The sequence below is a fragment of the Solanum lycopersicum genome, chromosome 12 (genome assembly GCF_036512215.1).
Source record: "Solanum lycopersicum chromosome 12, SLM_r2.1".
NCBI lineage: Eukaryota > Viridiplantae > Streptophyta > Magnoliopsida > Solanales > Solanaceae > Solanum > Solanum lycopersicum.
The window spans coordinates 48,354,321-48,368,028 of record NC_090811.1 but is presented as its reverse complement, the minus strand read 5'-3'; the positions used below and the strand labels follow the sequence as shown (position 1 = coordinate 48,368,028).

Genomic DNA, 13,708 nt, shown 5'->3' with positions numbered 1-13,708 from the left:
TCATATCTTTTGGAAACTACAAATTTCATAGTAACATTTTGATGAACGTAGGTTTATTTCAGAGTACTTGATTGTTTAATTTGGGTTTTTGAGTTTTCTATTTATGTATTATGAATCATCTATGTGTATTATATTATACAAATATTTGTCAATTTTGAGTATTTAATAATTTTTAATTTATTTTATTTCAGCAATGCATATTTAGCAACTATTTGGTCATTTCTATGAAAAGAATGTTGGTGATCGATCAGCGATGAATTATTAAAGGACTAAAATGTTGTAACAGAATATGTTGCGACGAAAATTTCATCGCAAATTTATCCAAGATTACGAAATGAATAATGAAATTAGCAACAAAACTATATAAATATAATGACGAATAAGTCCATCACTAACATGTGATGACGGAAATGTTTTGTCACTATGACATTGCTAAACTTTTGACAGAACTCAGTTTTTCGCCATATAATTATGAAATTAGCAACAAAGTTATATAAATATAATGACAACTAAGGATGTTGCTAACAGATGGCGACGAAAATATTTCGTCACTATGTTGTCACTAAACTTGTGACGGAACTCATTTTACATCACTAAGAGCTTACTAACAAGTGAAATAGCAACAATCAATAATTTTTTGTTTATTCATAACTAGTCATGATTATTGACGGATTTTCATTATATAGTGATAGATTGTGTCAATCGGTAAACTCTATTTTTTTATAGTGTATAGTCTCATTCTTATTACAAGTAGTGTACTAATCTCATTTCTTTCTTTTCCTCAACATTTTAGTTTCCGGTCATTGAAAGTCTTTTGGAGACGATTTTGAAGAAGACTTTGAATTCTTGATCTTCCAAGTTGGGTAGGTCCTCACCTTTCGAGGGCTAAGCCAATATCAAGCTATAAAGTTATTTAGTATTAAGACTATTATTTTGTTTCCTTTCACTTGAGTATTAAACATTTGTATGACCTATAGGTGGTCTTACTATATTGATGTATGGGCTAGGCCCAATTTGATATTCCTTTATTAGATGGTTATGAGATGAGACGACTATTTTGAGACTATGTTATCTTCTATATATCTGTGTGCAATAAAAGTAGAATACTAAGTAATCTTCATATATGAAGGGTCTATTACTCGATATGTATATACTATGTGTATGTACAGGACTATGTAAACCTCCAATTAGAAGTAATGAAAAGTTTTAAATTTTCCGCTGAAATTGACCTCTGAATGTAATGATGCAAGCTAAGAGGCTAGTCCTAGTTCTCAAATAGGACAACGACGCCATTTACATCTAGGGGTCACTCATGAATGTGACAAACTTGGTATCAAAGAATGAGGTTAAATACCAATCGATATCTCTCTCAACTACATCTATGTAGGTTTATATTTATAATCGTGAAGCATGTGACACTTATGAATAGGAATCTATGTGATTCTTTGGAAACTCACACTTTCTTGGAATCTAATATCGTGCCACTAAAGTATACTTATTTGCTTTGCATCTAATCCTCTTATTGTTATTATAGGCAATGAATACTCGAAGGATTGCGGCACGAAGACTTAAAGAAGAGATTTCCAATGCGAGAGTTCCTCCCCGTGGTGATCAGTTCCTCTTGTTGAGGAAGATGTGAATGATGACTAAGCCCCGGTGAATCCTCCTCCTTTGACAGATGAGAACATAAGGGCTGCTCTTCTCCAAATGGCCCAAGACATTACTACCCAACCACAAGCCGCCACTACTTAAGTCCAATCCATGACAGCCCAAGCAAATCGAGATGTTGTACCCCAAGCACACCAACAAGTTGCTACCATGGAATCCTTTCTAAGGGATTTTACTAGGATGAATCCTCCTACATTCTACGGGTCCAAGTTTGAAGAAGACCCCCCAGAGTTCATTGATGAAATCTACAAGATCCTTTATGCTATAGGGTTGTCTACTAGTGAGAAGGTTGAGTTAGCCACTTATCAACTCAAGGACGTGTTTCAAGCATGGTATGTCCAACAAAGGTACAATAGGACGTTATGGGGTGATGCAGTCACTTGGGAGGTGTTCAAGAAGGCTTTGCTTGAACAGTTTTTTCGTATGTATAAGAGGGAAGATAAAGTGGTGGAGTTCATCAACCTTTTTCAAGGAGGTACGAGTTTGAATACTCCTTGAAACTCACTAAATTGTCAAAATATGCTCCTTTTTTGGTTTCTGATACAAGAGATGATATGAGTCATTTGTGACGGAGGTGTTCGATGATTTGCAAGAGGAGTTTCATTAGGCTATTCTACATGACAATATGAAAATATCTCATTTCATGGTTCATGCCCAACATGTAGAAGAGGCAAGGTATAAAAGGAAGAGTAGAGATTCCAAGAGGGCAAGATCTTTTGATGGTGGTTGTTCAAAATAATAGTCTTGAGCTTAAAGACAAACCTAGGTTTAAGAAGAGGATTTCTAATCAAGTTCACTCTAAATGACCTAATGCTAGAGATGATAGGGTGTCTAACCCTAAGACTAAGGTTTGGATACTAGTTCACTAAACAAGAAGCCAATTTGTGAAAATTGTGGCAAGATGCACTATGGTGATTATCTTAAGGGGACGGATAATTTTTTTGGTTATGGCAAAAGTGGGAACAAGGTTAGGGATTTCCCTAATATGATGGGTCAAGACAAGGGTAGTGGGAAAGAAAGTAGTTCAAATGAGGCTCCGAAGAAGAATCACTTTTATGCTCTCCACTCTAGGAGTGAGCAAGAGACTTCTCCCTAGTGGTGACCGGTATGCCTAAAGTTTTCTCTATTTATGTATATTCCTTAATTGATCATGGTTCTACTTTATCATTTTTTACTCCCCTAATAGCTAAAACATTTGACATTTTTCTGAATATTTTGCATGAATCTTTTATAGTGTCTACCATAGTGGGTGAGTCGGTTGTTGCAAAAAGGGTGTATAGAAATTGTACTATAATGTTTCCCAATAGAGTTTTTTTTGTTGATCTAGTAGAACTACATATTCTAGATTTTGAGGCCATTTTTGGGTATGGATTGGTTGCATGCTTGCTTTGCCTCTATGTATTGTAGAACAAAGGTGGTGAAGTTTAAATTTCCAAATGAGCCAGTTTTAGAGTGGAAGGGGGAAACTCTATTCCTAGAGGTCGTATAATCTCTTGTTTGAAAGGGTGTTTATACCATATAGTAAGAGCCGAAGATTTAGACTCCGAAATTCCTCCCGTTGAGTCGGTCCCCATAGTGAGTGAATTTCTGGAGGTCTTTCCTAATGATCTTCCCGGTATTCCTCCCGAATGGGAAATTGATATTTGTATAAGCTTATTAATGGATACAAATCCCATTTCAATTCCTCCTTATTGGATGGCTCCAGCCGAAATTGAAAGAGTTGAAGGCTCAACTCAAATATCTACCAGACAAAGGCTTCATTAGACCTAGTTTTTCTCCATGGGGTGCTTCAGTTTTGTTTGTGAAGAAGAAGGATGGTTCCCTTAGGATGTGCATTGATTATTACCAGCTCAATAAAGTCACTATTAATAACAAGTATCCTCTCCCTCGGATTGACAACTTGTTTAATCAACTTTAAGGGGCAAGCTACTTTTCTAAGATTGACTTGAGATCCTGGTATCACCAACTTAGGATGAGAGGTGAGAACATACCAATGACGGTATTTAGGACTCGGTATGGTCACTATGAGTTCTTAGTAATGTCCTTTGGCCTCACGAATGCCGGACGGCGTCTATGGATCTCATAAGTAGGGTGTTTCAAAGTTACCTGGATTCATTTGTCATTGTCTTCATTGACGACATCTTGGTATAGTCGAAAAACAGGGGTGATCACATGAACCATTTCAGGGTGGTGTTACAAGTGCTTAAGGAGAATCAATTATTTGTCAAGTATAAAAAATGTGAGTTATGGTTGAGGTCGGTGGAATTTCTTAGTCATATCATCTTTAGTAAGGGATTGAGGTTAATTTAAGGAAAATCGAGGCGTTGAAAAATTGTCCTACACCATTGACTCCACCCGACATTAAGAGTTTCTTGGGTCTAACGGGTTATTTTTGGAGGTTTGTGGATAGTTTTGCGTCCATTGCATCTCCCTCGACTACTATGACCCAAAGAGTAAGAATTTGAGTGGTCAGAAGCATGTGAGAGAATCTTCCAAATCTTGAAAGATAGGCTTACTTTCGCTCTGGTGTTGACTTTACTGGAGGGTACAAAGGGTTTCATTTTTTATTTTGATGCATCCCGAGTGGGTTTGGGGTGTGTGCTTATGCAACACGAAAAGGTAGTAGCCTCTGCTTCTAGGCAACTTAAAATGCATGAGAGAAACTATCGCACTCATGATCTTGAATTAGCGGTCGTGGTGTTTGCCTTGAAAATATGTAGGCATTAATCATGTGGTGTCCTTTTTGATGTTTATACCAACCATAAGAGTCTCCAATATGTGTTTACCTAAGAAGAGTTGATTCTCTAAAAAAGAAGGTGGATAGAAATGTTGAAGTATTACGACATATGTTTGTGGATGCTCTAAGTTGTATGACCATGGGTAGTGTGTCTCACATAGATGAAGCCAAGAAAAACCTTGTAAGAGATGTTCATAGGTTGCCTTGATTGTATGTGAGGTTGGAAGATTCTCTGGATAGTGGCTTTATGGTTCATTATATCTCCGAGTCATCTTTGGTGGTTGAGGTGAAGTCCAAACAATACCTTCATCAACCATTTATGGAGTTGAAGGAATCGGTTCTTGGTAAGTTTAATGAGTCATTCTCTTTATGAGAAATGTTGTCTTGAGGTATTAAGAAAAATTGTGTGTTCCCAATGTAGATGGGTTGAGGAACCTGATTCTTGAGGAAACCCATGGGTCCCATTACTCCATTCATCCATTTTTGACAAAAATATACCAAGATCTTAGGGAAGTATTTTGGTGGGAAAGTTTGAAAAATGACATTGCGGAGTTTGTTGTTACGTGTCCAAATTTCCATCAAGCGAAAGCCGAACATCAAAAGCTGGGGGGCTTACTACAAGAAATCCAGGTTCCTATTTGGAAGTGGGAAGACATCAATATGAATTTTGTAGTAGGTTTGCCTCTGACTCAAAGGCAATATGCTTCTATATGGTTGGTTTTGGATTGGTTGACCATGTCTACTCATTTTATTCATCTAAAGTCTACTTATTCAGCAGAAGATTATGCAATGATCTTCATAGATGATATTGTGTGTCTTCATGGTATTCTGTTATCCATCATATCGGATCGGGGTACACAATTCACATCTAGGTTTTAGAGGTCATTTCAAGAAGGGTTGGGTACTAAGGTAAAATTAAGTAGCATTTTACATCCCCAAATGTATGGTCAAGCGGAACGTACTATTCAAACAACTGAAGATATGCTTAAGGCTTGTATTATTGATTTCAAGGGAAATTGTGATAAGCATTTTCCTTTGGCAGAGTTTTCTTATAATAATATTCTTTGTTCATCCATATACATGAATCCTTATGAAGCGTTGTATGGTAGGAGGTTTAGGTCTCCTACTGAAGGTTTGAAGTTGGTGAGCCTTCGCTTCTTGGTCCCACTTTGATATAGAAGACTTTGGAGAAAGTTCATATCATAACGAACCGGTTGCAAACAGCCAACAGTCGGCAAAAGTCATAGGTCGAGCAGAGGAGAAGGGATTAGGAGTTTGAAGAAGGTGATAAAGTGTATTTGAAATTTTGACTATGAAAGGGATGGCTATATTTTGTAAGAAAGGGAGGTTGAGTCCTCATTATGTGGGTCCCTATGAAATCTTGCAAAAGGTTGGTAAGTTTACTTATAAACTTCTTAGTGAATTGGCTTCGGTTCATCCAATTTTCCATGTTTCCATGATTAAGAAATGTATCGGTGATCCCGAGTCTATTCTTCCTATTGAGGGTCTTGGCGTGAAGGATAATCTCTATTATGAGTAAGTCCCGGTTCAAATCCTTGATAGGCAAGTAAACAAGTTAAGAAATAAAGGGGTGGCTTCCGTAAAGGTGTTATGGAAGAATCACCTATTTGAGGGTGCAACATGGGAGGTCGAGGCTGACATAAAGTCCTGTTACCCTCATCTATTTGATAACTAAGGTTGGTAGTTCTGACTAATAATGATAATAATGACAAAAAATTGAAGTTTCTTTGATTATTTAGTGAAGTTTTGCAAAATGTGCATTTTTGGATAATGTTAAGTGATTACAGTTATATATGCTCATAATTTGCAATTTTGATTGTTTTGAGTCATGTTTTGCATTTTGATATGTTGAATCTTTTTTAAATGATATGTTGTACATTGGTAAGTTAAAATTTTGCATAATTTACTCATAAGTGATATGTTGAGCTCTTGTTGTTGTGAGAAGGATATTCCTCATAATTTAATGTTGAGCCTTCTGTGTGGTAATTGATGTTTTTGAACTACCATGTGAAACTGATATGGTTGATGTTTTTTTGTATTGTTGATTGGTTGGGCTTCAAGTCTTGAGTCTATTCCTTCCTTCAACAGATTTTTAGTGTCATTCAGGGACAAATGTTCCTAAAAAGGGGGGGGGATAATGTAACACTTTGAAAATCTATGATGTGTTATTAATCCTTACATAAGTTTCATAAGGTCTAGACACTGTTTGAATGTGCATTTAAATGAATGTAAGTCATTTAGGAAGTCCAGGAACCAAACATCCATGACGTTCCGAAACTAGTTCAAGGAGGTACTAGTGTGCCTTATCCTATTTGACTAGCTTTTTTAAGTTGGAAAATGATTAAATTGGTGAAAGGGTGTCTAACATGTGTTTAAGTTGATTCATGATTGAAACGTCTGGGTATGACTCCTCAAGGAACAACCAAGGGCCCTTGAGGAGGACCCTTGCGTTTGGGGTCAAGGGACTGCCCAAGGCAGTATGCACAGATGACTTCCATCGATGGGGCGTGTTCCAATCGACTTGGTGTCGATGTTCGCTTAGCTAAAATACTGGAGGGGTCATGTTGCATAGTCTCTGACCAAGATGATGGATATGCACCACGAAATGGCACAGTGGTCGTTGATTGACTTATGATCCGTAGATCGTGGTGTCATATGTGGTCACTGTAATTTGCTGCTTATATTATTTACTAAGTCCTAATTAGTTTCTTAAGGGTTTAGGTCCTTAACCAAGCCTATTAAGTTAATTAATACCCCAACCCGTTAGACTAATCATAACTCACAAAACAAAACTCTCTTCCTTCTCTCTTCCTTCTCTCTCTTGGAGAGCACCATTGGAGACCAAGCTGGGGGGGGGGGGGGGGGTTAAGGGATGCAAAGAGACAATTTACTACATCAATATTCATCAATTAGTAAGGTATGTGCTCTAATTCACCTTTGAGACTTCTTTCCTTAAAGGGTTCCAACAAATTGATATCAAAAGTTTAGTTTTAAAGTGGGTTTCATCCAATCTCGAAATTTATTTTATGAATTGATTTTTTTATTATTTATTTTTCATAATATGAATATATTAAAATTTATTCTAACTAAAATATGATATATCTTGATGGTTTGGTCTAATTTGTAGAAGATGACCTCTATCCCTTAACTCTAGGTTTTGATCTTGATATCAAGTAGGTTATATTGATCAATTTACTTGGTTATTGGTTGAATTAATACTAGATGATTTTGTCTCACTACTCATGAATGAATTATTATGATTTTTAGTCTTTCGGGGTAGTTCTGGAGAAGTTAATCTAGGTTGTGAAGTATGTTGTGAATTGACCTAAGTATCTTTTCTTAAGTTGTAATCTTGTATTTAAGTGTGATGTAGTGATTCTTCTAGCCTTGTTGTTCTATTGGTTATTGACTTATGATGACGTATGCCCAAATTTGGTTGAATTAAGAATTTATTGTAAGACCTTGATGATGAATTATGAAGGAGACTTGGTAAGTCTTATGATACCAATTGGAATATTCCTTGTATTAGGATTGATAGGGTGGTATAATGATGAATTGAAATGTCTTGACTATGATTGTGATTTGTTGGCTCAAGATGTAAATTTTATAAGGATGGTAAATGATTTATCAATGTGTCTTATCATGATATGAAGATCTTAATATGCTAATTATATGAATTGTAATGAAAGTACAATTCTCATGAAATTCTTATTGAGCTATGATGATGATGATGAATATACAAGGGTTAGACCCTATCACCTACTATAAGCTAGAACGATTAATAAAGACATTAAAGATACTTCAAAAGGGACTCTAGCTTAGCACCGAGTGAACAGGAGTGAGGAGTGTCCCTTCCCAACTAGGGAAGGTAGGATCACTTATGTACTCTTGAGATTGGAGACTACAATGCATGTATCATAAAAAGGGTCCCAACTTTATCTCTATGTTCTTGAACTATGTTGCCTTCATAGGAATACTAGCTAGTTGATCCATTTAGTTGCTGTGTTTATGTTTTTGTACTACCTTGGCAAGTAGTTCACCTTTTTCGGTGTAGGGTTCCATGCTTCCGGATTTCACATTAGCTCATGTGGTCTATGTCGGTTAGGGTGAGATGTTCCAAAAAGATAAGATAAACTAAAGGAATGAATTCTAACTATGATAACCTAAGGGGTCTAGCTTAGTCTATGTAGGGGTATGGGACTCTACCTAAGCAATTCACTAGTTAGCCTTGAGGGGAGTCTTAAGAGGCTGTTTTTTATGTATAAATATGCTTATGATGATACATGATATGTATATGATGAACTTGCACATTGTTGATATTATATGATTGATTAGTTTCCCGTATGTATATGTGTTGGTCCATATGGTTAAAGTAAGATGATATGTACTATTAAATGCCATACTCTGTGAATTAGGATGTTAGTCATGATTCTTGGTGGGTTAGTTTATTGAGTAAGGTTATGGGGCTTATGTTAGTCATTGCACTTGTTGATATTATAGGGATTCATGGATAAATGTCTTTCTTTGGTTATGTTGAAATGTACTCTTACACATACTTGTTGATATTATGATTTAGTGATGGAGTTACTTAACTATGTGTTCAATTATAGGATATACATGTTGACTTGACTAGACTTGATGTTCTTTTTCTTGTGATGTAAATGCCTATGACATAATGAACTTGTATTATTGGTTGGTATGGTCTTGTTGAATATGCATAACGGTTTTTAATGAAAAGTGCATACTTTATATAATGTCCCTTTTCTTAGCATGTTTTCAAAGTATGTGTGTATATGTTCATACTTAGTAAAAGTGGTGTACTAACCCCATTTCATCCTTTTCCTCAATATTTTACGTTCCGGTCATTGAAGGGCTTTGAAGATGACTTTCAAAAATACTTGGAATTCTTGATCATCCAAGTTGTGTAGGTCCTCACCTTTCGAGGGCAATGTCAATATCAAGCTATGAAGTTGTTTTTGTATTAACATTATTATGTTTATTTCCTTTCATTTGGGTAATAAACATTTGTATGACCTATATGTGGTCTTATTGTATTGATATATGGGCTAGGACCGATTTGATATTCCCTTATTAGGGGGATATTCAATGAGATGACTATTTTAAGACTATGCTATTTTTAATATATCTATGTGCAATAAAAGTAGAAGAGTAAGTAATCTTCCTATATGAAGGGTCTATATATACTCTATATGTATATACTATATGTATGTAGAAGTGTATATAAATCTCTAGTTAGAAGTAATGAAAAGTTTTAAATTTTTCAGGTAAATTTGACCTATGAATGTTATGATGTCAGCTAAGAGGCTAGTCCTAGTCATCATATCTACTACACTCAGTGGAAGGATAATAGGGGTATACATCCAGCACATTTTACTTGGGAGTGCTTTTGTGAGACTTTTCATGGCAGATTTTTCCTAATAGAGTTGACAGAAGCAAAGGCTCACGAATTCATGAATTTAAGGCAGGGCAACATCAAGGTCCAAGAGTCTGGGCTCAAGTTTAACAAACTTCCCTGGTATTATCCTCACATGGTTGCTTACTCAAGGGATAAAACGGATCAGTTCTTGTATGGAATGTCATATTTGGTGAAAACTGAGTGTGGACATGTTATGTTACTGGGAGATATTAATATCTCTAGGCTTATGACTCATGCTCAACAAGTTGAGGGTGATAAGATAAGGGAACAGGACAAGGAGAATAAGCAGTCTAGGACTGGGAACTATGACTACTCTTAATAGAATTCGGGTGGTGGAAATCCCTCGCAGAGTCAGCAAAAGTTTTCAACTTCATCCCTTTCAATAGCTAGTGTTCCATCCTCCATGAACAGGTACGATCAGAAGGTGATGGCACAAGGCTCTAAGTCTCAGTGAAGTGTCCAAGACTTACCCCACTTTCCCTATGTGTAGTAAGAGTCATACAAATGAGTGCCTCGCAGGAAAGGAAGGATGATTTGAGTGAGGTTAGTATGGTCACAGGTTGAGGGATTATCGTTCTAGACAAGCTCAAGAAGGTGGTAATGATAAACCTCAGTCTACAACTTCAGTAGCACCAACAAGTCACCCGATTCAGCAGGGTAACTCATCTGGTACAGGTGCCAGTCAACGACAGAACATGTTATATGCTCTTCAAGCTCGCCAGGATCAGGAAGTTTCTCCTGATATAGTCACTGGTAAATTACGAGTCTTTGACCGTGATGTTTATGCATCGTTAGATGCTGAAGCTACTCTTTCCTTTGTAACTCCTTACATAGAAGTCCAATTTAGCGTCAGTCGAGAAACTCTCTCAGAACCTTTCTCAATCTCTACTCCAGTTGGTTGACCATCTATAGCTAGATGGGTATACACAAATTGCCGTGTAACAATCTCGTAGAAAGTTACCTTAGCAGATCTTGTAGTTTTAGAAATGGTAGACTTCGATGTCATTCTAGGCATAGATTGGTTACATTCATGTTATGCCTTAGTTAATTGTAGAACTATAATTGTTCGTTTCAGTTTCCAAACAAACCACTATTAGTTATGAAGGTAAATAGCTTAACGTCTATGGGACGATTCATTTCTTACCTTAAGGCTAGAAAGATGATCTTTAAGGGTTATTACTGACATCTAGTTCGGGTTAAGGATTCTAGCTCTGAAACCCCAACTGCTGAGTCAATTCTAGTAGTTAGTGAGTTTCCAAAAGTGTTCATGAAAGGGAAATCCACTTTTGAATTGATCTCCTTCAAGATGCCAAACCTAAATCTATTTCTCTTGTAGAAACGCTCCAACAGAGCTTAAGGAATTGAAAAATCAGTTGAAAGGCCTTCTAGACAAGGGCATCATCAGACCTAGTATTTCTCCATGGGGTGCACCAGTGTTGTTCGTAAAGAAGAAAGATGGTTCTGTCAAAATGTGCATTCACAATAAATAGTTAAACAAGGTCACAATCAAGAATAAGTGTACCATCCCCAGGATTAATGACTTGTTTGACCAACTTCCGAGTAATATCCATTTTTCAAAGATAGACCTCAGATCGGGTTACCATCTGCTTAGTGTAAGAGATAGTGACATTCGAAAATAACCTTCAGAACTCGATATGGTCATTATAAATTTGTAGTTATATCGTTTGAACTAACAAATTCTCCTGCTGCTTTCATGGATTTAATGAACAGCGTGTTCAAACAGTAGTTGGACTTGTTCCTTATCGTCCTTATTAATTATATCGTCATCTACTCTAGGAATGAAGAAGAACATGTGAGTCATTTTAGAGTTGTTATGCAGACTCTCAAAGACCGTCAGTTATTCGCTAAGTTTCCGAATGTGAGTTTTGGTTGCAACCCGTTGCTTTCCTTGGTCACATTGAATCTAGAGAAGGGGATCCGAGTGGATTTGCAGAAGATAGAAGTAGTGAAACAATGGCCTAGACCTACCTCTGCTAGAGATATCAGAAGTTTCAATGGTCTAGCCGGTTATTCCAGAAGGTTCGTGGAAATATTTTCATCCATATCCTCACCATTGACTAGGTTGACTCATAATATGGTCATGTTTCAATGGTTAGATGATTGTGAGAAAAGCTTTGCACAATTGAAAACTAGATTGAGACTAATACTCCTGTCTTGACTCTACTAGAGGGTTCAGATGGTTATGTGATCTATTGTGATACGTCCAGAGTTTGCCAAGTTGTGTGTTTATGTAGCAAGATAAGGCTATAGCTTATGCTTCTAGACAACATAAGGTGCATGACAAGAACCATCCAACTTATGACCTCAAGCTTACAGCAGTGGTGTTTGCACTCAAGATTTTGAGACAATACTTTTATGGTGTTCATGTAGATGTTTCCCTAACCATAAGAGCCTTCAATATGTGTTCACCCATAAAGACTTGAATATTTGCCAGAGGATATGGCTTGAGTTACTTAAGGATAATGATATGAGCGTGCATTACCATCCTAGTAAGGCGAATGTAGTAGCAGATTATATATGGGAAGTGTAGTCCATGTTAAGGAAGAAAGGAAGGAACAAGTAAAGGATGTTCACAAGCTTGCTCACTTGGGAGATTAACTTTTGAGCATATTAGACAGTGTTGTAAAAATTCAGAATGGGGCAAAAGCTTCTTTGGTAGTGGAAGTTAAGGAAACGCAAAACAATGATCCAATTTTCTTGAACTTAAGGGTGCATTCCATAATTAGAAAGTGGAAGTTTTCTCCCAAGGGGGAGAGGGTGTACTTCGCTACCAGGGTAGATTGTGCATTCCTGATGTGGGCGACTTGAGACAGCATATTCTTGCAGAAGTCCATAACTCCAGATATTCTATTCATTAAAGTTCTACTAAGATGTACCGCAATCTACAGGAAGTCTATTGGTTGAATGGCATGAAGAGGGATATAGCAGATATTTTGAGTAAGTGCCCAAATTTCCAGCAATTCAAGGTAGAACATGAGAAACCAGGAGGTATAACTCAAGATATCAACATTCTTACTTGGAAATGGGATGTGATCAAAATTGATTTCATTATACGGTTAACTGGTACTCGAAGATAGCATGAAGCCATTTGGGTGATAATTGGAAGGATGACTAAGTCTTCTCACTTTTTGGGGTTCAAGTCTACACATTCGGCGTTGGAATATGTCAAGCTTTGCATTAATGAAATTGGGAGGTTGCATGGGTTTCCTAGTCTATCATCTCATATAGAGGTTCTCAATTTACCTCTTATTTCTGGAAGTCATTTTAGAAGGGTGTTGGTACTCAGGTTAACCTTAGCACAACATTTCATCCTCAAACAGATGGACAGGCAGTGCGTACCATTTAGACCCTAGGATGATCACCTTCCTCTTAATGAGTTCGCCTACAACATAGCTACCATTCCAGCATTCAGATGGCCCCCTAGGAAGCACTCTATGGGCGTAGATGTAGATCTCATGTTAGTTGGCATGAAATAAGTGAAGCAACTTTGATAGGGACAGATTTAGTCCTTTATGCTATAGATAAAGTGCAATTTATTAGAGATAGACTTGATACATCCCAATGTCTTCAAAAATCTTATGGAGATGTAAGGAGAAAGGAACTAGAGTTACAAGTTAATGGTTGGGTTTTCTCAAAAGTGTCACCTATGAAGGGGGTGATAAGATTTAGCAAGAAAGAGAAGGTCACTCATAGATAAGCAGGCCTTACAAGATTATTAATAGGGTTGGCAAGGTGGCATATGAGTTAGAGTTTCCAGCAGAACTCGTTGCAGTGCATCCAGTCTTTCGCGTCTCGCTCTTAAAGAAGTGTATGAGTGATCCTAT

General features: G+C 36.9%; 1 protein-coding gene across 1 annotated transcript; it reads left to right on the top strand.

Annotated features, from left to right (window-relative positions):
• The first annotated feature begins 1,761 nt into the window (after positions 1 to 1,761).
• Positions 1,762 to 10,765, top strand: LOC138340397 (uncharacterized). The gene is made up of 4 exons (XM_069292120.1): positions 1,762 to 2,143; positions 9,869 to 10,032; positions 10,186 to 10,274; positions 10,423 to 10,765. The coding sequence occupies exons 1-4, from the start codon at positions 1,762 to 1,764 to the stop codon at positions 10,763 to 10,765; spliced, it is 978 nt and encodes a 325-aa protein (XP_069148221.1).
• Positions 10,766 to 13,708: the final 2,943 nt, after the last annotated feature.